The sequence below is a fragment of the Rattus norvegicus genome, chromosome 16, assembly GCF_021556685.1.
Source record: "Rattus norvegicus strain SHRSP/BbbUtx chromosome 16, alternate assembly SHRSP_T2T, whole genome shotgun sequence".
Lineage (NCBI taxonomy): Eukaryota > Metazoa > Chordata > Mammalia > Rodentia > Muridae > Rattus > Rattus norvegicus.
This window is the reverse complement of record NC_141549.1, coordinates 66,959,175-66,986,282: the sequence shown is the minus strand read 5'-3', so window position 1 is coordinate 66,986,282 and position 27,108 is coordinate 66,959,175. Positions and strand designations below refer to the sequence as shown.

At 42.2% G+C, this 27,108-nt stretch overlaps 2 protein-coding genes across 1 annotated transcript in view; both read right to left on the bottom strand.

The window, feature by feature from the left end:
- Erich1 (glutamate-rich 1) overlaps positions 1–27,108 on the bottom strand; it is a gene marked incomplete at its 5' end in the record, with an annotated part of 52,793,804 nt that overhangs the window by 16,678,081 nt on the left and 36,088,615 nt on the right.
- Wrn (WRN RecQ like helicase) overlaps positions 1–27,108 on the bottom strand; it is a gene marked incomplete in the record, with an annotated part of 134,549 nt that overhangs the window by 29,483 nt on the left and 77,958 nt on the right. The window contains 9 exon segments of the mRNA NM_001427071.1: positions 573–646; positions 1,359–1,431; positions 2,348–2,445; positions 2,520–2,690; positions 12,382–12,523; positions 16,383–16,475; positions 17,102–17,203; positions 21,572–21,753; positions 25,332–25,506. Of these exon segments, the coding sequence (NP_001414000.1) occupies positions 573–646; positions 1,359–1,431; positions 2,348–2,445; positions 2,520–2,690; positions 12,382–12,523; positions 16,383–16,475; positions 17,102–17,203; positions 21,572–21,753; positions 25,332–25,506 (1,110 nt within the window).

Sequence of the window (27,108 nt, the reverse complement as noted above, 5' to 3'; positions counted from 1 at the left end):
GCGGGGTCTGCAGCCCAATGGTAGAACGATTACTGAGCATGTACCGGCCCCGCGTTCCATCTCCAGCACAAGAAAACGAAAATTTTAAACTACAGCGGGTATTTTAGTTTTATTCTCTAAAACTTCTTACATTTCCAGTCTTATTGCCATAATACCTGTGTTTGAGAATGGGTTGGGGATATGTATTCCCAGATACATAATACCAGTGACTAGATGCTAGAGACAGACCTGTACAGATGTGAGTCGGCAGTGTCATTAGCTATGTGCTCATCAGCTGCCCTCGGTGTATCTGATTTTGGAATGAGAATAGCAGGGGCTTGCTCTAAGACACAGGTAGGTCAAGTGCTAGCATTGTAATACAAAGTGTGGTAAATAGAGGGGCCCTAGAAGCATGACCTATCACCCTTTCTATGCTGTCTGTTTTAGTCATCACAACTACAGAGGTTATGTTGTAATTTTTTTTTCCAGTGAAGCAGCCCAACATCTGATAGTCCTTTTCTTCGGGAAAGAAAGTAAAATGGCAGTGTCGATAATGTAGACAAATAGAATAAGGTAAAATTAGAACTCTGTACCTTTTTTTAGGAATGTTACTCCCAGAAGAAAATTTCTCAGGCACTTTGTCAGAATACGCTCCCTCCAAATTAGACTATTTTTCCACAAGTAAAGTCCATTAAAAAAGAAGAAATTATAAAACATTTAAATACAAAGAAATCTCAAAATAATAATTTCCCCCGAAGCAGTCAATTCTTTAAATAAATAAGCTGGAATTAAGCTGTCGAACCACCACCTTAGAACGATTTCAAAGACAGTTTACAAAGTAAACGATCCAAACAATGTCCTGAGACACAGAAGCCCACATTACAGAGGCGACTCAAGTCCACGTCAACATTCCTACCCAGCAGAGATGATGCACTAGGAGACTGAATTCACCATTTCCCACCAGCATGTTTAGCTAAAGACAGCCTACGCACAGAGGATCTGTGGTAGTTACTAAGATACTAACAAAACAAGAAAGCATGTATGTGCCCATCTGCACATGGGACGAGTGCACACGTGTATGCGTGTAAAGCTTTAGTGAGAATACTTAGGAACCAGACTTATTTATTAACTCTAAGTATAATACATCTTGGCTGTATGAATCATTTGGCTTCAAGCCAAAACAAGCTTAAAAAGAAAAATTACTTTGGGAAATACTTCTACTTCTTTATTGTTCCCCTATCTATCCTCTCTTTATTCTAGTTGCACAGTTTCTCTTTGTAGTCGGTGGTCTTTATACGTGCCCTGCGAATAGAAGACTTGAAGCCATGGGCTGCCTCGGTATAGAGTGAGAGAGTAAGGACCACCCCCCAGATACAAACCTGCTGTGTACTTGACCCAGTTGGCTTTTGATTAGAGGAGTGTGGCTTCGTTTCTGAAGATACGGGATTAGAACTGAAAGACGGTAAAATTAAAACATCCCCTAAGTTAAGGTGTAATCATCCAACTTATGCATCATTCTATTACTCTCAGAGAAGCAGAGATTATACTACCCTTTAAAACTGGTATTTTAAAAAGAGGTTTCCCCCAAAAGAAAGAGGTTTCAAACAAACAAAAACAAAACAAAACAAAATAAGAAAACTGATACACAATCAATAATATTCGCACTGATTATGAAACACGGGCAGCAAGCATATTAGCTTCCGGTGCCTAAAGTAGGGAGGTATGGAACACTAATTCTTTAACATCAAGCCATGGTGCCTATGCAATAGGCAAGAACCTTGCTGGCTGGCCTTTTATTCTATGTGGCACCGGGGTGACTGTGATTCATTATAAATCCATCTACTCATTCCAGTACGTAGCAGAAGACCATAGCACAAACATTTAAAGCTCTAACTCAAATCCTTTCTGTCTTCGCAGCACATTGTATTGCACAGTATCACCTACAGAAAGTACAAAACAAGCTGGGCGGTGGTGGTGTACATCTTTAACCCCAGCACTGGGGAGAGCGAGGAAGGTGGATCTCTGAATTCTCAAGGCCAGCCTGGACTGCAGAGCGAGCGAGCTCCAGGGTAGCCAGGACTAGGCAGAGAAACCCAGGTCTCGACAAACATAAGGATTTCCCTAAGCCTGTTTTCTTCTGCAAGGAACACTTCTTTAACTGTATCTAAGGCAGCGGCTCTGTATGTCAGATCCTTGCCGTCAACCAGGAAAGTGTTTTCTAACTTGCCTTTTCCTCATGGCCCCCTTCTACAACTGGTACTGGAAGAGGGCAACTGACTTTACCTGCACAACATCTATAAATGGCTAGAATTTCAATCACTTCGGCAAAACCAAAAGTGAATGGGGGAAGAAAGCAGAAAGCAATCACCTGGATAGCAAAGCCTTCCTTGAAAACGCCTCTTCGTCAGCTTGAAGGACAAGGCTGGGAGGAGACTGCAAAATGGCTTCACCAAGCCACTTCCTACCCTATCAAAAGCCAAAAGCATCTTAATACACAGCGGGAGAACTGAGTCAAACAGGCAGAACTCTGCGCTGCTTACCTTTTTTGTGAGGGAACAAGTCTTTATAAATTTGTTTTGCTTGGGAACCTCTACCAAGAATCCTTCAGCTATGAGATGGTGAGAAAGGGCCTTCCACCAACTCTCTGCTTGCTCCTTGCCAGCACCAAAAAGCCTGTGATTGTGATATTTCTCAGGAAGACGCTGAGAATTCTGAAATTGGAAACAAAGTGTCAAAAAGGAAAAAAACAAAAACAAACAAACAAAAAACGATCATTGGAATAAACAGGCCAAATAAAGCAAAAACCTACAGGGCAATTCTTTGGGTTTAAAAGCAAATTTCAACTTTGAAACCTCTCCGATTCTTTTTTTTTTTTTTTAAAGATTTATTTATTGTATATGAGTACACTGTAGCTGTCTTCAGACACACCAGAAGAGGGCATCGAATCTCATTACAGATGGTTGTGAGCCACCATGTGGTTGCTGGGATTTGAACTCAGGACCTCAGGAAGAGCAGTCGGTGCTCTTAACCACTGAGCCATCTCTCCAGCCCCACCTCTCCGATTCTTATGCTCCGCCTTTTTGTCCTGAGCACTTCGGCTGATGAATAAGTAATGAAAACAATATTCAGTCTATATGCAGAGAAATCCCCACATAATTCAGATGCGGTTCCCAGTGGATAGGTTTGGACATGTGTCTAGAACCCTTCACCTTGGCTACTACAACTCTGATTGACAGTTTTTTAAATATGATCACAACTACAGCTCAATTCTAGAACATAAACGATAAGGAGAGTGTGGCCCGAGAGTTGTGCCATTGTTCTGCATTCCTGCATGGTTCTTTTCACTGTGCTATGCTTACACGCATTACGAAGGTTACCTAACTGATGATCACTTGAGACACCAGCAAAAACAGCGCATGCTAAATGCTGATCTTAGCCTATTACTACACTTCTGAGCAAAGACAGAACTCTCACGGGAGACTCTGCAATAACCAAGTTCTAGAGCCAACAGGAAGTTGTCATGCAAGTTTCTTGTCCTGTAACAGAGAAGACTCTGCCCTGTACTCTATAAAGCACTCTTTTGTTCACTTCAGCCCCTCACTGCCTATCTCATGTATTCTGCACATGGAATTGCTTTAAGCGTGCATGGTAGGATACATCACACAGCATCACAGATAATTATGCGTGTATGATGGTCTTGAGATGACTGTGGTAGACTGAAATTCATATATCATTATAGCCTCCATCTACAGTGCCCTCCATGACACAAATTGGAAAGTTACAAACACATTTCTAGAATTCTCTCTTGTCCAGAATTCTGAATGTGGTTTTAAGTTCTGCTAATCAGATCCTCTTTGCCAGACATGCATAGCAGGATGTAAGGCAAGAGGGACTCCTCTGCAATATGTCCAAGTGCCCATGACTGCAGAGGATCATGTATGATCGCTATGCTTTGGATGGTTACTGCCTACACGCTCACGCATTAGGAAATTGGTCCTGGGCTGGAGATTCTCTCTTGAGAGGTTGCAGAACCTTTGGAGATGGAGGCATGGCTGGTGGAAATGGATCACGGGTGGCAGATCTCTGAGTTACATCCCACCATGCTTCCCAGGCTGAATTCTCAGCTTCCTCTCTGCCACCAAATATGGCCAGCTACAAGGCCCCGTTGCTACGGACAAATCCATACTAAGCTAAGCCTCCCCTGCCCTGAGGGACTGTATCTCCTGAACCATGATCCAAAACAAACTTCTCCTTTGAGTTACTTCCGTTGGGCACTATGAGAAAGGTAATCAATATGCGTGGTTGCTGTACCCTTTGCTTACTAGGCGTCTATGTGGGCACTAACCCCCACTGTGGATCAATCTGAATCAAGTATTTGAAGTTGAACACATGCTAAGTCAATGTGTTTTAAGCACTAATTCACAACGCGGAGACTACAACTATCACAGGGCACTGCAATTATCCCTGGCAAAGGAATGCATTTTAGCTGTCTGTGTCAAATGAATGGTATAGCTATGTAAAAGATGTTATTTTGTTTAACTATAGCAACTGTTTTAATACATATGTAGTCCGGAATATTCTCCATCAGAATGCTATCAGCTTTCCCTGACTTGTCATGAAGAGCTGCTAGGCCTAACTTTATGGTAGGAGATTCTATTGCTTACAAATAACACCAAAAGCACTGAGGTGCCTAACTGGCATGCCTAGCTCTCTCGACACTTAAGATTATTATTCTACAGCCTTGTGGGGGCACCAGGGGAAGGGGAAGCCCTTGGTCCTGTCAAGGTTGGACCCCCAGTGCAGGGGGATATGGGGGTGCAGCAAGGGATGTACGGGGGAGGGGGAGGGGAAGGGATGGGAGCATATGGACAGGAAACCGGGAAGGGGAATAACATTTAAAATGTATGTAAAGAAATGTATCTAATAAAAAATTTTAAAAAAGATTATTATTCTAGCCTTTTTTTCTTCCTAAGCAGAAAAAGGAAAGAAAGAAGGAGAGAAAGAAAGAAAGAAAGAAAGAAAGAATGAACGAAAGAAAAAAAGCCTAAATTTAATTTGCACATTTACTAGGATGAAGTAATGACACTTTTCCTAATTAGTGAAAAGTACCTCTTCCCTTTATCGATAATCATTGTCAATTCTGTGTACTGTATAAATAAATGGATATAACCATGTTTCTATGACAATCACTAGGCAGAGACTGAAACCCATTTATTCCTTGCTCTATTGTGTCTTTGTTTTAAAAGAATCAGATTGTCGATACAACAATAAACTCAAACTAAACTGGGCAACTGTTTTAAAACAGTACAATAAGGATCTGAAAAAAATTTATCTAATGTGTAAGATTGTTTCCTTGTATGTATGTATGCATACGTGTTTACATGTATGTATGTGTGTATGCATGTATATATGTATGCATGTATGCATGTATATATGTCAGTCTATGTATATGTATGAATGCATGTCTGTATATATGTATGTATGCATGTCTGTATGCATGCATGCATGCATGTATGTATGTATGTGTACCATGTGAATGCAGTGGCATCAAATTCCCCTCCACCTTGAGTTGCAGAAGACTCTGATCCGCCATGTGGATGCTCGCTACCTCATCCAGGTCCTCTGCAAGACCAGATTTTAAGGACAAAGTCTTCTCGCCAGCCCCACAATAAAGCTGTGGAAAGTATTTAATGATATCTTACTCTGAGCAAGGCATCCTCATTAACTGCATAAATGTTCTGGCTAGTTGAATTTTCCAAGTTATTCATTGAATAGCCAGAACTACTTAGAATGAGAAAGTCATCACAGAGAGAATGCAGTATCTATCTAGTCACTTTTAGCTCGGAAAGCCCACACACAGCTCCGTGGAATGCAATCTGGAGAGGGAATTTTTCATACTGTTCTTGTCCTTTAAAAGTAGTCAACTTGAAAAGAATACAGTTCATATTACAGAGTGCAAGCCTAAGCACTGATGAGTAAAGGCCTGGTGGCCAGGGCAGGCCACCCAAAGGACAAGTTTCAATACAGGCAAAACCTTTAGACCAGTGTCTGATACAACAGAAAGTGGGAAGAAAAATGAAAACCTGCCACTTCTCAAATTAAATTCTTCAAAAATTAAGTTGCTTCTTGTAGTAAATTTTTCATGCTAAGACTGGCATTATCTTTTATCTTCTTCCCTCTTTCTGTGCCCAAAAGTCTATGTCAACCATAATCCCCCCAAACCTACAGACTGCCCCAACAAAACAGAAAGTCCCTGTGACACCATCACACACTTCCTGATTCCCCACGCACGCTCTTCCAACTTCACAGTAGCTCCCAACCATCCGGGTGTCTGTCTGTACTAAATCATACTTACTTCTTCCCAACAACACCATCTACACTAGATGTTAGCCTCATCTAGTTCAGCCCTTATCCTCTACAAAATAAATGTAATGCCTTACATAAAAATAGACGTTCAATAGCTCATGAAGGCTTAAATTCCTAGCGTGCCCCTCCTCCTTCTCTTCCTGCCAGCCCTGCCTCTTTCCAGCTCCTAAAGTCCAGAGATAGTCACGGCTGCCATCTCAGGGCTTCCACAGGTAATTCTTCCTGAACCAAAGGCCTTGTGCATTTAGCCAAGTTCTCTAGTACTGAACAGCAGACCTAACCCATAGTAATATATTCAATATATTTAAGTCAGATGAAATAATTTGTCTAGAAAACTAAACTGTACAGCCCACCCCTGCTACATGTTTTTATAACAGTGGAGGGGGATTACAGCTACCAGCGGTTACCATGGACTACGGGAGCACCTGCCTGTAATCCTAGTGCTCAGGAGGCTTAGACAGGACAATCACCAGTTGGGGGCCAATGTAGGCATTATCTTGTTTCTAAAATAGATACATGCAGATGTGTGCACATAGGTACACACACACACACACACACACACACACACACACACACACACACACACGAGTCAAGTCCACGTGGATGAAAATCCTCAACCTAAAACCAGATACACTAAGTCTCATAGAAGAGCAAGTGGAAATACCCTTGACTGCATTGGTACAGGAGACAAGCTCCTGAGTAGAACAGCAATGGCTCGGGCTCTAAGATCAACGACTGATAAATAAGACCCCGTGAAATTGCAAAGCTTCTGTAAGGAGAAGGACACTGTCAATAAGACAAAACAGACTGGGAAAAGGGTCTTCACCAACCCTACGTCTGACAGAGGGCAAATATCTAAAGTTTAAAAAGAATTCAAGAAGTTAGACACTAACATACCAAATAACCCAATTTTAAAATGGGCTACAGAGCTAAACAGAGAATTCTCAACAGAGGAATCTCAAATGGCTGAGAAGCACTTAAAGAAATGTTCAAAGTCCTTAGTCATCAGGGAAATACAAATCAAAACAACACTGCCGCTCCATCTCATACCCATCAGAATAGCTAAGATCAAAAACTCAAGAGAGAGCACATGCTGGCAAGGATGTGGAGCAAGGGGGACACTCCTTCATTGCTGGTAGGAATGCAAACGTATACAACCACTTTGGAAATCAATTTGGCAGTTTCTCAGAAAAACTGGGAATAGCTTTACCTCAAGACCCACAAAGACACAGGCTCAGCTATGTTCATAACAGCTTTATCTGTAATAGCCAGAAACTGGAAACAACCTAGGTGTCCCTCAACTGAAGAAGGGATAAAGAAGTGTGGTACATCTACACAATAAAATATCATTCACCTATTAAAAACAAAGACATCATGAATTTTGCAAGAACTTGAGAATATCATCCTGAGTGAGGTAACCTAGTCCCAAAAGGACATGCATGGAAGGTACTTACTTATAAGTGGATATTAGCCATAAAATACAGGCACCATGTTATACTCCAGAGACCCAAAGAAACTGAGTAAGAAGGAAGGCCCAAGCAAGGAATCGTGAATCTCGTTTAGAAATGGGAATAAAATAGTTATAAGAGGCAGATGGAAGGAGGGAGCTGGGAAGGGGGATGGGGAGGGGATGGGTGGTGCTTTGGATCTGGTGTAGGGAAGGACAAGGGAGATGGCTTGATGCTTGACGGCCGTAAAAATAAATGAAAATCTGCAACTGACAGGGGTGTGGAGGCGGGGGCATCTCCAGGATGAGACAGAGACCTGGGCTAAGGGAGGTGCACGAGAATCAATGGGGGTGACCTTAGCTGTGACTCACTAGATTGGGGCTATGGAACCTTATCCTGCCTACAAGGCAGACATGGGGGAGGGAATAAAGACAGAGGAAACGGCCAACCAATAACCTGCACAACTTGAGACCCATCCCATGGGCAAGCACCGATCTCTGATCTATTAATGATGCTCCGTTAGGCTTTCAGACAGGAGCACATTGTCCTCTGAGAGGCTCCACCCAGAAGCTGACTCAGACAGATACAGACACCCACAGACAAACAGTGGATGGAGCTTGGGGATTCTTAAGGAAAAATGGAAGGAAGGATTGTGGGTCCTGAAGGAGATGGGAACTCCACAGGAAGACCAACGAGTCAGCTAACCTGGACCCTTGGGGCTCTCATCTACGGAGCCACTAACCAAAGAACATACATGGGTTAGACTTAGGCCTCCCCGCACACATGTAGCAGATGTGCAGCTTGGTCTTCATGTGGGTCCTGAACAACTGGAGTGGTGTCTATTCTAAAAGCTGTTGCCTGTACATGGGATATGTTCTAGCTGGACTGCCTTGTCTGGCCTCAGTGGGAGAGGATGTGCCTAGTTTCATAGACACTTGAAGTGCCAAGGTGAGGGGGTACCCAGGGAGGCCCCCAACTTCTCAGAGGACAAGGGGAGGAGGGATGGGGAAAGGATTGTGGGAGAGGGTGACCGGAAAGGGGGCGGTGAGCAAGATATAAAGTGAATTAGTAGAAGCACAAAATAAAGTTTTAAAACAAAATTAAGAACCCATATGAAAACTTGCTATTTATAAACTTCCTCAACTCACACAGACTTGTATAAGAGTTTAATTAAGGTTAAGCTACATGAGAGATAATGCTACTCAGGGAAGCCACAAGTCACCAAACAAAAAGTGTGGGATACCTCCTCTCAAATTGTGGCTCAGTTTTCCCTACAGAAGCCCACCCTCTACCCCACGAAATAATACAGGGCCCTGCTTATTGGTCTTGGTTTCCCACCAGAACTTAGTGGTGAGGCCACATTGCTGAAGACCCCACGTGCTTTGGCCTCACACGGGGAAATCAAGCTGGCAGTGACCAGGAGGTTTCCTTTCTACTGGCTGGCTTTCACAATACCAGAAGGTACCGTGCAGGCTGCTGGGGGAGAAAGCCAACCTCTTATTCACTTGTCAACCGTGTGCTAAAATGACAACCAGCATGGCCCATATGCCCACGGGCACAAGAGTGGCCTGGATATTACAGGGCTAACCAAGCACTTTCTGACAGGATTTAAGTACTGTCCTCTCCCTACCACTCCCATGCCCATTCCACAGGAGGAATTACATACATGACACTGTAAACCTGGCAGAACATGTGGTTTCATGGGCCCCAGGAGTGAATCTCTTACTATTATTTTTGCTAAACTGACAAAACTTACCTCTAAATTCCTATCCCTTTAGCCATAGATTAGTACCACTCTCAAGCCCCATCAGAGAAGGTTCTCTGTGAAGCACATGGTGGTTAATGCAGGATCTCACAACTGGCCAAAGTACAGAGGATATCTGTCTATATAGAGTGTTCATCTACAAATGGGACATCTGGGTCACCCTCAAGGCTCAGGGTTTGCTCCCAAAGGGGATTGTTAGAGCCAGAGGTCATGAAGCACAGGGACAAAACAGTGTCCTTTGGTCATGACAGGTCGCTGCACCCATTAATTCACAGCATCTGTGGCTGCCTGCAGATAATCAAGTAGCAAAGTTTTCATCAAGAGGTGGAGGAAAGGTTCATGAGTTCCTAGAGAGCAGCTATTGACAGCTGGTGGCTTTTCAGGGAGAGGGTCATTCTTTATGGGCATAGCTCCTGATAGGTTGAACACATTCTAACAGATGTCCATACTCACGACCATGAGAGATTGGGAGAGGGAGGTATAAAGTTGGGATTAGTGAAGAGGCACTGGGATAGGTCTGGGAAGGGTTGGGAGAATACTGAGGGCGATTATGATCAAAATACACTCCACATATTATGACGTTCTTCAAATACCAGTAAACTGTTACTTAAAAAGGCAAGCCAGGTGTGTAGAAGGTGCTATAACTATAGTATACGACGACAGAAACCGGAGTTAGGAGATTGTCAGGGACTCACAGGCAAGCCAGTCTAGTCAAAAACATTGAGCTCCTGGTTTGATGACAAACTTCGTCAAAAGAATAAGACTGAAATGGAGAGTACCAGAGGGACACATCCGATGTCCACCTCTGGTGTTCACATGCACACATAGAGGACAGAGCACCCGTACATGTGAACATACACATCCTAAAATATCAAGTGGTACCTATTTCTGAGGCCAGGATAAAAATCAGTACTTTGAAAAGGCATTTAGGAAGATGTTAATCTTGGTATGCAAATGATCAACATGTTTTTTCTTTAAATTAAGGCCACTGATTATGTTATGACATGTTTAAGCAAGGTCAAAGATTTTTACATGGTGAACTGTTTACTCAGTTAAAACAAAGTTCTCTAGACAATCTTGTTCACTTTCTAATTAGACACATTAAAACAAAATTTTAAGCTCCATTTTACAAATTCGTGGATAAATTGTTTATAATAACTTTTAAAAACACATAGGAGAGAATCAAGCACTACCGAAACCAAATGTATGCTTATAAAAAAAAAATCAACTCTTCAAAATAACTCCGAAACAGTTTGATAGATCACCTTACATATTAAAATTACATACAGAGGTATTAACTTGTCCTAATTTGGTTAAGGGGAACAACTTGCTTAGTTCCCAAGAGAACTACAGTTATAATTTTTCACCGATATCCCAACAGATATCAAGATCACTGAGCAGAGAAAGGAAACTTGCCCTATTCTCACTACTGTTAGCATCTACGCATTTTCATTAAGTGATACTTTGTAAGAGCTTCGCACTTTGAGATAGCAAGGGTGGTATAAAGTTTCACTAAGGATGAACTGCTTAATTTGAGGACTCCCAGGAGACACTGTTGGTAGAGGACGTCTGCCTTGGTTTTCAAATTATAAGTGAAACCTGATCCCTCCTGTGACCACTGAAAGTTTGACGAGAAACAAACTTATTTATTGACATTGGATACAGCTGGATCGCGCCAAATCAAAACAAGGACATTTTTCATAAATTAGATACTCACACTGGAGACAGGGGTTTTAAAGGCGACCAAGACAGAAAATGAACATAGAGATTTCAATTGCACCTGGGCTGTCCTGCTGAGCTGATAAAAATAAAATCTGCTCAAGCAAGACTTCCATTGTTAGATTTTTTAAGCATTTTTGCCATTTAAAACCCAAAGTTTAAACTCCATTACCTTGAAAGCATTGACACTTGAAATAATAATACAAGTTTTCAATGTGTCTCACTAAAAATATTTCATAGCTAATTCCATAGATTACTTTCTAAGCAAAAACAGAAACATTTAGATGAAGCACTTGAGTATTTAACAAGCAAATGCCTACCTAAATGATTTTAAAATTCTATATACAAAATGAGCAATTACCCTCTACTATAAAGTGTGTTTTAAATAAGCAGATAGATATAGCTATAAGGTACTCTGCCTCCTACTCTTGGTTTATTTAAGTGATATTAATATAGAATTCTCAAATTTACAGACTCTTATTTCAGAAATAAAATTATCACAGAAACAGAAGGACTACAGACGACCAGCTCTGTAAGTGTATTTGTACCTGACATTTGCCAGTATAATGAGGCCACATGAATCACTCAAAACAGAAAGTAGTCCAATTAAATCAGGTATTCACTAGTAAACCACCAAAATAAACAAAAGCCCTGTCTTAGAATGTTAAATACTTCTGCCATAAACACTATCGGAGGGAAGACTGCTGTCCACTGTTGCTGAACCCAACCCCTTACAGCATAATCCCTGAAATTAAGTTTTGCACAAAGAACATAATCGTATCTGGGCATCAGAAGATACAACTTTGTTCTACCAGTCCCTTGACACAGTGGAAGTTAACTTTCCTTAATTATCCTAAGAAAAACCAATCTAGGGATTAATGCGATTGCAGTGTGGTAAACTGATACGCTATTTTCAGTCTGCAGCGCACAGCTGACCGTCAGCGCCCAGCAACGATCTGAGATTTGTCCAAAGCGATGAATGCAGGGTTAGGATGGAACCAAGGTGCCTCTGCTACTAAGTGATCTAAAGAAAGTCAGAGCTACAGTCACACAGGGGAAAGCACTGTCAGAAACGGTCACGGGAACCATTACAGATACACTTACGGATCCTCGGAGAAATAAAATCGGGATCTTAATTCCAAATTTCTCCTGCAGGATGTCCACGGCAGATAGTAGCTGGAATGCTTGTGGCCCAAAGTCTTGGGCTGTATCCTCTGAGTTGTTAGCAGAAGAGCAATGATTCAGTCTGAAGGAAAGTAATTAATATACTAAGAAAACAGCGACAAAAGCATGCTCCCTTAGAAATAAAAAGATACCATGCAGAAAAATATCAAATGTGTCTAACACTTCTAAAGCTACGGGTAAAGCTAATTACAGTCAAGAGCATGCGTATTACCTCAGACACAAGCCACAAACAATAATACGGAATCACAGACAGCACTTTCTCGTGACACCCAGAAGCTAAATGTCATGGAGGATCTCAGGACACAACCAGGCTCAGGATCAATTATATAAATACTGGATGCTTGTGTTATGTTATACCAGAAAGGGGTTAAAAAAAAGGTTTTAGGTTCAAGGCTGTTATGCAGGAACATGTTGGTTTGAACCCTAAAATTTTACAACGCCGAGCTTATAATCTTGGGACCCTGGTACATTTAGTGGTTAAAAGCCTTAGTCATCCTCTAAGTAGATGTAAAATCATCACGAACATAAGTGAGAATTGCTTTTTAGCTTGAGAACAAAAGAAGTCCTTAGAGACGACCAACCAATACATTCAATTACCAGATTCAACTGCTTTCTGCATCACATATGTCTTTAAAATAGCAGGAAGAATGCATTCAGTGTTCCACATCAAGATAGGATGTTTTGATTTAAAGAAGAAATCGCCTGGCTTAAGTTTATTCTCCCATTTACCCGTTTAGTAGGATGTTTAGGTGACGTTCCTTAGCGTATTTAAAGTTATCAAGTTCCCATGGAGTATGACCTATATATCATCTTACCACCACAACTATATATTATTGTGGTGACCACTAATTTCCAAAAGTTTTTGTATTTCTATCCCTAACAATGCTGCTTCTGCCATAGAGCTTTTGTACCTAGAGACACAACTAACTCAGAGGTACCACTTGTATTTATTTTATTTACAATATAATAAACTGTTCACATCCCTATGTGGAGGAGATTCATCAAACCTTCATCACAAGCAAAACCCAATGAATGCACTGCTCTCAAATCTCTTTTCCCTGCCTTTAACCTCTGCCAGGTCCCTGCAGACCGTCCCTGCAGCTGTCTTTCAGAGTGTGCACGTGCAGCCACTCCATAGAAACGGGGTGTTTCTTCATTTAAATGCTTGCTGGAATTTGTCATTGAAGCCACATAGGCTTTTCAGAGGTTTTAAAGGAAGAACTCAATCCTTTTAATGGTTAAGAGTCAACTGCTGTTGAAGGAATCAGAGAAAGAACTGGAAGAGCTTGAAGGGGCTCGAGACCCCATATGTACAACAATGCCAAGCAACCAGAGCTTCCAGGGACTAAGCCACTACCTAAAGACCATACATGGACTGACCCTGGACTCTGACCTCATAGGTAGCAATGAATATCCTAGTAAGATCACCAGTGGAAGGGGAAGCCCTGGGTCCTGCCAAGACTGAACCCCCAGTGAACTAGTCTATGGGGGGAGGGCGGCAATGGGGGGAGGGTTGGGAGGGGAACACCCATAAGGAAGGGGAGGGGGGAGGGGGATGTTTGCCCGGAAACCGGGAAAGGGAATAACACTCGAAATGTATATAAGAAATACTCAAGTTAATAAAAAAAAAAAAAGAGTCAACTGCTTACATTTCACTTCATGTCAACTGGCTTCCTCTGAGCGAGAGCTCTCTTTGTCCCCTCTGATGCTGTTCCCTCTGTCACTTTGTCAGCATGGGGTCTGCACTGAAATTCCCCCACCCACCCACCCCCTCCTCGCAGTCTTGGGAATAATGAACCTGTGAGCTCGCTGCCTCCTCCATGGATCTATGCACTTCTATTTATTACGCCCTTCCTGTTCCTTTCCCTCATTTGCCTGTTTCTCAAAGTGAATGCTTAGTTATGAGTTCGAAACCTGTGTTCCTTCGTGTTGCATTAACACTGTAAGTTACCTTTGCAGAATCATACTAGCTGTATCCCAGGCATTCTATATTCTTAGTCATCAGTCAGAAAGTTTTCTGATTGGCTATAAGCCTTGACTCACAGGTTCTTTAGAGGCATATTGTTTGTTTTTTTAAGCATAAAGGGAAAATGCCCTTATTTATTTAACTTGTTTCTTATCCCTTAAGTATTCACATTAATACATCTTATAGTATATGTGAAATATGACACCATGTGAGTTATGCAAAGTATACTATATTAAAGAGAAAGTCAAATAGCAAAGGACCTAACAGTTTTGGAAATGTTACTCAACCCTCTCTTTTTTCTGCTTTATTGATCTGGCCAAAGTATAAATGCCTGGAAACAAAAGATAGAATTTTCAGTATTTCCCCAATGATAACAATTAACTTTCCCACCACGAATGAAGCAGCCATGCAGCCTGAGGTGATGACACCGAAAGGAGAAGCCCCTACAGTAACAGCAGAAGTGACAGTGACCACACTGTCTTCTGGGCAAGAATGTCTATGCCCACTCCCTTGGGGAGAAGGCTGGGCCAGCCTGCAGTGGAGAAAACCACCTTTCCGATAATGATAATGTGAGAGTGACAAGAGGACTGCTGCTACTTGGCTTCTAAGGGTTTGGAGATTTCTCTTTTCTTCCCACTGCTGCATATTTGATTCAAATAGAATAGTTCTTCACTTGTCAAAGTTTGCTTTATGACTCAGCAGAAAGCACATGTGCCTAAGCGGCCATTGGAATGAATGGCTGAAATGCTTTCGAGAAATTAATTCGATCTGGTTTGCCAATACTCTTGTCATTCCTTCATCTCCTCATAGATTCAGTGGTGGGGGTTGGGGACTTTGGGGTTGGTCATGCTTGCTGCTGAATCTTACTCTTTGCTTTTGTCCTCGGTATCTTGAGACGCAGTCTCACTGTGGGACCGAGGTTCCTTTTGAGATCCCTTGCATGGCAGGCTGCTCCCAGACTCTGGGTCTCCCGTCTGAACCTGCAGGCCTGGCTCATTTTTGTCCACTAACTCTATTGGCCGGTAAGCAGATGTTGATGTCACCAAATACACGTGGGTCTCTGCTCCCCACTTGCTTCTGTAGTTCTTATGTGCAGGCTGTGCACAATGTCTTCTGGGTTGTATGGCTTGCATGTATGGGGCTGTTGTGTGCTAAGAATAATCCAGATCCACAGCAAACAAATTTGTAGATGTGAATACTATTTATGATCAGATGAATTTAAAGATGGAAATTATGCTCAATAATTACCCTCTTTGGGTTGATGGCCTTATTAGCAAAAAACAGGCTGGGCAATGAATTTTATTTCAACGCTGTAACATCAGCACTTGGCTGATTCAGTGTCCAGACCAAAACTTGCCTGCAAGTTTTAAGATTTGCCACCACATCAATGCCCATCGTCTTCCCTTCTTTTCCTGTTCTTTCCATCTCAGCCCTCCCTCCCCATCTCTCTCTCACTCTCTCTCTGGCTCTATCCTCGGTGCCATTTCTCTGGAGAACCCTGACACTTGCCGTTGATCAGTGTCCTGCTTTACTCCTGATAAAATGCCTTGCTCCAAAGTTCCTACCACTAAGTACTAAAATAGTAACTTAAGTCTTCTTTTGTTTAGTGTTATTGCAGTGTTTTATATTTCGTTAAATTTAAACTATGCATAATTGTACTTGCCCTTATGGTAAACATCAAGTAGAATGCTTTTCAAATCAATTTTGATAATTTATGTCTTCATTAATGATATTTTTAGGCTATTCATAGTTAAAAGCAACTATTGACTAACTAGGCCTACCGCTGTATGACTTTATTGTATAAAAGTAAACCTCTTCACTTTTTTTAAAATAAAGTAACTATGTCATTTTAAAAAACTAAAATACCTATATCAAACAGAAATCTAAGGAAGCAGAATTTGAAGAGAAAGAGAATCAACAGTTTCTAGAAGGTTCATCAGGAGCAAATTTTTACCTGGGCCTGCAATTATCACAGCATTTTTCAGTTCCCATAACGGCCAAGGAGGCCTTCTGTAGTCGTTTGTCCTCAAAATGGGACAAGATGATTCTGATGAAGAGAAAATTTTAAATTAAAGAACAAATATAGGCGTGCTAACCCCACCACCCAAGACGACGCGATAGGACCATTACTGCACATATTGCATCATCGTTACTTCTTCTTAATCTATTGAACACAAATAAACATGCCCTAAAGTTCAGCAAGTACACAGCAAATTTTCCTTAAAAACACTTTAAACTAACTTTTTAAAAGTGTCATCTAAAGACCTATGCTTCTAATTGATAAAAGCAAATAATACATACTGTCGCCTACAATGACTGGAATGATACGTACTGTCGTCTACAGTGACTGGAATGATACGTACTGTCACCTACAGTGACTGGAATGATACGTACTGTCATCTACAGTGACTGGAATGATACGTACTGTCGTCTACAGTGACTGGACTGAAACATACTGTCGTCTACAGTGACTGGACTGAAACATACTGTCGTCTACAGTGACTGGAATGATACGTACTGTCGTCTACAGTGACTGGAATGATACCTACTGTCGCCTACAGTGACTGGAATGATACGTACTGTCGTCTACAGTGACTGGAATGATACATACTGTCGTCTACAGTGACTGGAATGATACCTACTGTCGCCTACAGTGACTGGAATGATACGTACTGTCGCCTACATCGACTGGAATGAAGGTATTTCTCCATCTTTACCATCATCTTTAATTTATGTAACCGGAACTTTTCATTGTGAATCTCAATAAGGCGATTCCTGCCAATTGAAAAATCACAAGCATATTTAAAATTATACTGTCCATTTTATTACTTTGCTTTTAATAACCCCTGCAATCCCCACTGCATCACCATAAAAACTATTTCTACCCCCAAAATGCCTGTGTTCTTCCCAACCATGCCCTTGACAAGAGAGTTCCATTGATAACTTTGAAGGTTTCCATTTTGATTTACAGACCTCATTCATCACAGTTTCTAATAAGCCTTCTAATACATGGATCCTGGACTTTTCACAGAAAATTCATCTTTTATTTTAATGGATGTTTTCTGAGAAAACTAAAATATCTATGTAAGGAAAACTGAAAGATCCTTCATACCTATCACTCCAGTAGGAGCCTTCATCCCCTCAAACCAGTGCGAACCTTCATCCCCTCACTCCAGTGAGAGTCTTCATTCCCATCACTCCAGTGTGAACCTTCATCCCCTCACTCCAGTGTGAACCTTCATCCCCTCACTCCAGTGTGAACCTTCATCCCCCCTCACTCCAGTGTGAACCTTCATCCCCCTCACTCCAGTGTGAACCTTCATCCCCTCACTCCAGTGTGAACCTTCATCCCCCCTCACTCCAGTGTGAACCTTCATCCCCCCTCACTCCAGTGTGAACCTTCATCCCCCCTCACTCCAGTGTGAACCTTCATCCCCCCTCACTCCAGTGTGAACCTTCATCCCCCTCACTCCAGTGTGAACCTTCATCCCCTCACTCCAGTGTGAACCTTCATCCCCTCACTCCAGTGTGAACCTTCATCCCCCCTCACTCCAGTGTGAACCTTCATCCCCCTCACTCCAGTGTGAACCTTCATCCCCTTTACTCCAGTGTGAACCTTCATCCCCTCACTCCAGTGTGAACCTTCATCCCCTCACTCCAGTGTGAACCTTCATCCCTCTCACTCCAGTGTGAACCTTCATCCCCCTCACTCCAGTGTGAACCTTCATCCCCTCACTCCAGTGTGAACCTTCATCCCCCCTCACTCCAGTGTGAACCTTCATCCCCCTCACTTCAGTGTGAACCTTCATCCCCTTTACTCCAGTGTGAACCTTCATCCCCTTTACTCCAGTGTGAACCTTCATCCCCCTCACTCCAGTGTGAACCTTCATCCCTCTCACTCCAGTGTGAACCTTCATCCCCCTCACTCCAGTGTGAACCTTCATCCCCTTTACTCCAGTGTGAACCTTCATCCCCTTTACTCCAGTGTGAACCTTCATCCCCCTCACTCCAGTGTGCACATTCACCCCTGTTACTCCAGTCTGAACCTTTATCTATTCCTACTGACTTTTCAGAGGACAGCTCAGCCCTCCAAAGCTGTCCCTCTATATGGTAGGGCACTTGAGGACAATAGTAAATTGAGTTTTTACCTTGATGAGTTGTAATGAATTTTTTTGATCACAATAATGTTGTTTATAACTGTGAAATAACAGTAACAATATGTTTGGTTATATCTTTAAACATCAGTGCTGCTGTAATCATCACAACTGGTACTTTCTAGTCTCCTGTGACCAAATTCCATGAATTTCAAATATCAGGCCATGAACTATTCCAGGCAGTGTTGCACATCTTTCCAAGAATCAAAACAGTCTGCATGAGGTGAATTTCAGATATTGCAACATACATTCTGATTTAATATACAAGAACGAAATAATAAAACTAAACCACATCATTATGGACTTTACTCACTGATGTTTGCAATAGCCACCCTTCTGATTAATCAAATACATAATTACTACATTACTACATACATAATTACTAAATTACTACATAATTCTCTAGTCTAGAAAATCCGAATGTACAAATATCCATTATTCAAAGATGTGTTCTCAATGGGCAGCACGTCTCATAGGCATAGTTTTCTCCCAACACCCAAAACTAAAATCAGTAACTCCTGTGAGGTCCAATCTCATACATACTTAATAGATTTGTAAAAAGTCAATTTCATTTAGTTTCCTCGTCCTTCTGAGATAAAACGAACCAGAAACAATGCCTACACTCAGAACTGGATTTTAGTAGATTTGCTTGGGATGAAACATATTCATTTGATTTTATCCATTTTCATTTACATGTTCATTTCATTTGAGGAAAAGAAACGCGGCTAAATATTTATTACTTTATTTTTCTTCTGCTACTATTAAATGAGTAATACAACTCACCTCACAAAAAACCCCACAAATCTGAACAATCCTAAAATCATTAAGAGAAATCAAAGATTTATTAGATTGAGATTATCCTCCCAATTCTTCACTCTGAAACAAAAGATGGCAGTAGCGATGGGGCGTCACTACAAATACAGTAAATGTAGCCATCGGGACACTGCCTTGTTATGGCGCTGCGGGAAGACACAGAGTCCCGCAGTGAAGGAACATGAAGTGATAGAAGGTTCTCTGAGGACGTGGCTCTACATGTGCTGTCTAGCATGAGTGAGGGCCAGATTGGATGCCCAGCATCACAGAACTAACAAATAAACAGACACTAGTTAGTTAAAGCCACTGCATGATCACTCACACAGGTTTCTTCCCTTACCACAGAGTTTTACCATGCGACACACTAAAGCTTTGCTAATTACAGTGACCCTTGCAGCTGAGACCCAGCAACCTACTGTGTTCTTCTGGTTCAACATCTTGATGTGCAAACTCACCCTTAATCCTTGCTCTATCCCGTTTATCCTTCTACAGTTTTTCTCCTTTGTCTCTGATACAGAGTAGCCTATCTGTGCTAAAAGATAGAGTGTCTCGGCTCTGCGCCCACTAATTCAGCACTTGGGAGTCGGTCAACCCCAAGTGAAGCCCCAATCAGGCTTCCAGAAAGTACACCTGCCCTAAACATCGACACATTTTTCTTGTCATTATTCCCTAACCATTACAGTGTAAAACTAAGTATTTACACATCATTTACTTTACAATAGATGCTCCATGTGAGGTAGGAAGGAAGTATGTAGGAGAATGCACAGCCCGTATACAAATACTATGTTGTTTTGTATAAGAGCCTTGAGCATAGTGAGATTTGGGGGGTGGTGTATCTTAAGGGACCCAGAACCAGTCACCATGGATACTAAGTAACAATTGCATGGGTATTTTGGCACAACTATTATTTCCTGATCAATCTTAATGAGATGAACCACTCAGCATATCTTTCAGGACCTACATAAACCATAACCACATCTACTGGTGAGACTGCATTATACAACTCAGGCCGATAATGTTTCCAGCATGCTAGCATAATGCACAAATAAAATAAGATCTGGCCTTAACCAAGTGATATTTGATATATTCCAAATTTAATAGAAGTTTGCATAGATATGTTCTATCCAACTTACTTTAAATTAGTTTTTAAAAGCCTTGATAAAGACTCGGGGTGTCTGGTCTGGAGAGATGGCTTGGCAGCTAAGAATGCTTGCTTTCAGGGGAGCAGAGTTCAGCTCTACGAGTTACAAAGTAAAATATACAGACTATTCCTAGAAAGATCTTAGATTTTATAACAAACTTTTTTACTTAGCTAACCCTACTCTTTTAGCTCCCACTGCCTCGCTTACTCATCAGCCTGCGGAACACTTGAAAGGTCTTTTATGTCCGCAGGTTCACTGCACGAGCTGCACTGGCTTCTTTTCCTGCTTCCCCATAGATAACTGGTAAATAGTGTACCTGCGATTTTGGAAAATGAAGCTGTTAGTTCTAATATAATCTGACAGAATGTAAGTGACAATTTCATTAGTATTTAAGTGGGAAGTTTCCCTTTTCCTGAATTTAGACCATGAATACGCTATTTTATGACAGCACGCTGTCAGTCCACGGTTACATGATTAGGCATTATCGACAAGGTGGTGGTTTTCACTCTTTGAGCAGCGGCGTGCACTTACGGAACTAATCACGGAAACAACAGTAAAGACACTTGAACAAGAATTGGATATGTCTTTTAGAACAAGCACCACTATAGCACTGGGAGGAAAAGCAAAATACACGGTACCTACTTAAATAACACTGGAGCCATAAACACTGGAGCCATAGAACACTGGAGCCATAGAACACTGGGGCCATAAACACTGGAGCCATAGAACACTGGGGCCAGATCACCCAAGGACTTAAAGTGTGAGAGCTGCTCACTGCTGTACAGCAGGGCAGCACGTCACACGGCCTATATGCTATACATCCAGATAGAGTCCTGATCTTGTTAACTCCAGTGGGCTCCCCTATGTAATGAGACTTACCAGAAACACTCTTCAGGGACACTCTGTTGGCTTTGCTCACTTTTCAGCGGCGACCCCCTTTAAACACACTTGCAGATCACTTGACATTTTGACTCAGATACTTTCTTGGAAAGGAAAAATGGAATTTGTATGGGGAAAAGAATAAGCATTTTTACCTAGTTGTGTTAAAGTCTGCTGGAGCCCAGAGCAAGTGACAGGAACTCTGAAGTCCATCACGGCCAGCTCTTCCGATTTCCTGGTAATAGGACTCCATTTCCTTGGGAGCGCCGTAGTGAATAACTTTGCGAATGTCGGCTTTATTAATGCCCATTCCAAAGGCTATAGTAGCTACAACACACTGGGAATGAACAACAACGCAGTCAAAATCACATTCAACTTAACTAAACTTACAAAATCAAACTGTAACTGCTCACCAATGTAAAACTAAACTAAATGTAACTTTACTTACATACAGACTAAAACATAACCTATCCAAGTACAGATTAAAAGTTAGTGACCATAAATTGTGATTTCTGTTCATCTCTATAAGAAGGAGCAAATAAAGGAGTTTCTCCGGATACCCAAAGCTATGGGAAACAGTTACTATAGTAAGTAAAGTTTTTGTATTATGACCAAGTTTCAAGTGTCCTCTCCTGGTGTGAGAGTGCATCATTCTAAGGATAATATCAGTCATTACACCAAGTGAAATGCAGCCAATGAGGAATCGTTAAGATGGGTCAGTACCAGGAGCATAAAACTGTCAAATGACCAATGTGAAGGAACCTACCAAAATAAAGTTTATACAGTTGGGGAAAACTCACGGGAGAACTAGGGATGAGTACCCAGAAAAAAAATCTTTAATAATAAGAATATAAAAAATATGTGCAAGAACCATAACCATGTGTTATGAAGATTAAAGGTAAGATACTTAAGTTGGCAACCATAAAACGGCTAACCAGAGTTAAGATCTAAACCAACAGGGAAAGAAAAGAGGTCCAGGGCTGCAGACATGGGAGGGAAAGGCTGGTGAAGTTTCAGCATTTTTAATGGGGAATCAGTAGAGAATCATAAAAACTGACAAAAACTAAAATAGCATCATAAGCAAATTATGTCAGGGTAGAGCAATAAACACCTCCACAGTCAGAGCGAAGGCTTGGGAGACAGGAGGGGACAAGATGTCTCATTGAAGACACAACAGTAAAATGTAATGATGTTAGCAGCGTATGTTCTAGGACCGTCCAGGAGAACGACAGGAAGGAGAAAGGAGGAACAGAGGAAAGGAAAACAACAGAAGCTCCTAAACAAACCAGACACGCAAAGGCTGGGGGAGAGAGTGGGGATGACGGCACAGGTGTGGACAGTGAAAGCGGAGGGTGAAGAAGCCAGTTCAATCCAGCTAGCAGTTAATAACCAATGGAATTCGCAGCTTCACTGGGTTATTTTTTCATCTGATGTTAACTAATCTATTAACCAGATTTCCAAACTACACCTATTCACTTTTCAGATATAAATGAAAGCTATTTTACCAAATAAGCCATTCATCATTTCATTAAAAAAGAAAAATCCGCCTTAAACTGGCAAATGTAGGAAGGATGAAAACTAAGGGCTGGGATAACATTTGAGAACAAACAGTTATAAACAAACAATGGAAGGCTAACGGACATGGGGTTTGAGGATACACCACAGAAAGGAAGTTCCCTTTGTGTCTAAAATTACACAATAGAAATGGTGCTAAGCTTCAGTCCATGTGAGGAGCTGCAGAGGTCGCCTCTGTGCCTGCCATACAATAAAATCCACTGTAAGAAGTCTGCTTAGAAATCATCACACTTCTCAACTCAGTAGGCACTCAACAAACAACAAAAAGTCCCAGACGACTGAGTCCAGACAATCCTACACTGACGATAGCATGTATTTCACCGTGCTAAGAAAGGGAAAGGTCCTGAAACACATGTGAAGCTTTTGAACTAGGACCAGGAAGGATTCTACAAGACCAGCTGTTAGAGAAACCACAATCTGATGCTGGCAACTATTCTAGCTAATATAAACCTTAACTTTTATAATATGGATTCGTGTTACTGACTTTCTGCATTAGGAAGAGAAAATACAGCAGGGCATGCACAAATACAGATAGGTAGGTAGGGAGGGAGGGAGGGAGGTAAATAGATAAGCTTCACAAATTAACTGTAATGAAAGATCACTGAAGATTTTTTAAAGCCATCTTTTAAAACATTAATGCTTCGATCAAAGTATACATTGGCAGTGTGGTGGTTTGAATGAGAATGGCCCGCATAGGTTCCTATGTTTGAATATTGATCCATAGGTGGTCGAACTTTTTGAGAATTAGAAGTGTGTCCGTGTTGGAAAGGGTGGGTTTTAAGGCTGGCTTTGAGATTTCAAAAGCTCATGGCATCCTGGCTAGCTCTCCGCATGGTGCTTAGGCTGTCAGCTCCTGCTCCAGCACCGTGCTCCAGCACCGTGCTCCAGCTCCTGCTCCAGCACCGTGCTCCAGCACCATGCTCCAGCTCCTGCTCCAGCACCGTGCTCCAGCACCGTGCTCCAGCTCCTGCTCCAGCTCCTGCTCCAGCTCCTGTTCCAGCACCGTGCTCCAACTCCTGCTCCAGCACCGTGCTCCAGCACTGTGCTCCAGCTCCTGTTCCAGCACTGTGCTCCAGCACTGTGCTCCAGCACTGTGCTCCAGCACCGTGCTCCAGCACTGTGCTCCAGCACCGTGCTCCAGCACCGTGCTCCAGCTCCTGCTCCAGCACCGTGCTCCAGCACCGTGCTCCAGCTCCTGCTCCAGCACTGTGCTCCAGCTCCTGCTCCAGCACCGTGCTCCAGCACCGTGCTCCAGCTCCTGCTCCAGCTCCTGCTCCAGCACCATGCTCCAGCTCCTGCTCCAGCACCATGCTCCAGCTCCTGCTCCAGCTCCAGCACCGTGCTCCAGCTCCTGTTCCAGCACTGTGCTCCAGCACCATGCTCCAGCTCCTGCTCTAGCTCCTGCTCCAGCACTGTGCTCCAGCACTGTGCTCCAGCTCCTGCTCCCCAGCTCCTGCTCCAGCTCCTGCTCCAGCACCGTGCTCCAGCACCATGCCTACCTCAGTGCAACACACTCTCCACAGTGACCACAGGCCCCTCCCGAAACTGGAGGCCCCAGCAAACCACTTCTTCTGTAAGCTGCCTTGGTCAGTAGCACAACAGAAGAGTACCTAAGACAGTCAGTAAGCCAGACACATACAACATAGTACCCTATTGCTGAAGTGGGAAATATCAATAAATCTGCACAAAAGCCTCTCATAAGCCCTAGAGCTGTTCCTCCCATTGGAAAGGACAGGAAGGATGACAATAGATGCTTTCGGGTGGCAGGTGAGCATCATTACCCATAGATGCCTCTCATCTTTAAGCTGCCTGGCCACCCAACGCAGCCTTCCTGTGAGGGTCTAACTTCTCTCAGTGTCCCGTGACTGTGCCATTCCTACCGCCCACCTTCCCCTCCAACCACTCCAAACTACTTCCTCTCTGAGCCCAGGCTATACTCATGTGACAGTGTGTTTGCACTTGCTGCTTCTTCCTGGGGCTCTATAGCTAATCCCTTTGCCCTTGTCACCTTTGCTCTTATTACCTACTGACCTGGTAAACTTGACATACTTAAACTCTCCTCAAATCTCATCTTCCTCGATAGTCACTCATTACAAAACCTGCTTTGACAGAGCTAGAGTTGCCTCTCTGTGTAGCTCAGTAACCGATCCTATTTGCTATGTGCGTTAAGCTGTAGGGTTTAGTACATCCATTTTTACTATACAGTGATTACCCTTATCAGAATAGTGATACTGTGCTTAATACAACAATTTTGTTTAAAAAAAAAACTGGTGCATAAATGTTTGACAGATGCGTATACTTGCCATGAAGAATTCAAAGAAAGATGGTGGGTCCGCGTACCTGGATTTCATCTCTCAGGAACCTATGATGAATGTCCTTCCTTTCGCTAATTTTCATGCCGGCGTGGTATGCCTGGCAGGCTACATTCAGTTTCCCAAGTTCAACAGTAACTTGTTCTGTCACTTTTCTCGAAGGACAATAGATGATGGTTGGACCTTCGAATTCCCAGGCAGAACTGTGGAGAGGGTGGGGAAGAGGTAGAGAGATGGAGAAAGCAAACGCACCCGTTACATGTGTGTTTCATCGTAGTTTAGGGGTCGTCTTTCATGATCTTTGCCTTCTACTAAGTAAAAGTCTTAAAGAAGTCGGCAGACGGAAAAACACTTCAACTCCCTGAAACTCTAAAACCTTCTGGAAAGAAAATGTGGAAATGTAGTGTATGAATGCAAAATTCTGGCATTCGATATTGGCCCAAATTAAAGTTAAAACCAGAAATGATTTTGTTTTAGAAAAAAGTTGATTTTAAAACTACAAGGTATGGATACAAATATGTCTAGAAAGTCAGTACAATAGGTTAGTCTTTTCTTGTTTAAGAGATAAGAGAATATTTCATTGTTGCATAAAATATTATATAAGATTGAAAGATAAAATTTTACTCCAAGGTTTAAGGCTTGTGTCTGCAGATGATAAACCTAGAAGTTATCTGTGGAATACATCAAGTAGCACCAAGGAGATAGATGTGTTATGAGAGATTATAGAAATCTGGGCTCAAAATTTATCTCCACCACCAGGATTTATATAAATATGAGAATGTATTCGCACGAGATATTATAAGGCAAACGATGCCAAATGGGAAAACACAGTATCACAAAGAGAAGACGGAAGAAGGCACTTTTTTTAAAAATATTTATTTTGTATATGAGCACACTGTCACTGTCTTCAGACACACCAGAAGAGGGCATCCGATCTCATTACAGGTGGTTGTGAGCCCCCGTGTGGTTGCTGGGAATTGAACTCAGAACCTTTGGAAGAGCAGTCAGTGCTTTTAACCACTGAGCCATCTTCCCCCGGGGAAGGCACTTTTAAAAAAAATACATATGTATTATGTATATGTATATATATATACATATATATATTTAATATATATATTTAAGAAAGAAGAGGCTCTCTATAAAAAATAACCATAGATATTAAAAATAATGTGCATCGAAAAGAACCAAAGGTCAGAGGTTAGGTAATGATGTGACTACAGAAACATCCAGTTTAGAAGCCTGTGACAAGAGAACCTGTCCCTTTACTGGGAAAGGGACTTGTAACAACGGATTCAAGGGCTCAGCTCGAGCAGCGAAGCACGATCAGTATGCTCAGCACATTCCTGCCCTAGTCAGAACGGCAAGCATTGCTCAGGTGCTGCTTAAAGTACCAGCCACGAGGAAATCTAGCCCTTTCTTAACCGAGGACCCGGCTTTCCATTCTCACCCTTTCTGGAAGAGGAAAACACTGAAAACACTCTATGTTCTTACTCACATGGATTTAGGTTGTACTGGTATTGGCGGGAGGAAATTATGTTGCACTATTCAGAACACTTCGCATAATGAAAATACCAGTGTTTCACTCAGCAGGCAGGACAGAGGACATGGCATTATAAGGGTTCTTAGTATACACAATGAAGCAAAATGTATTTTACAAAACAGATCTTAACGGACAGCCCGTCAGTAAAATACAGACGGACATAGGCACTTCCTTATGCTAGAGGACTTAACTAGATCGCCGGTAAAGAGCATCTAGGAGTCCTTGGAACAGTACAGACTCCATACACACTATTTTTAAAAGTCCC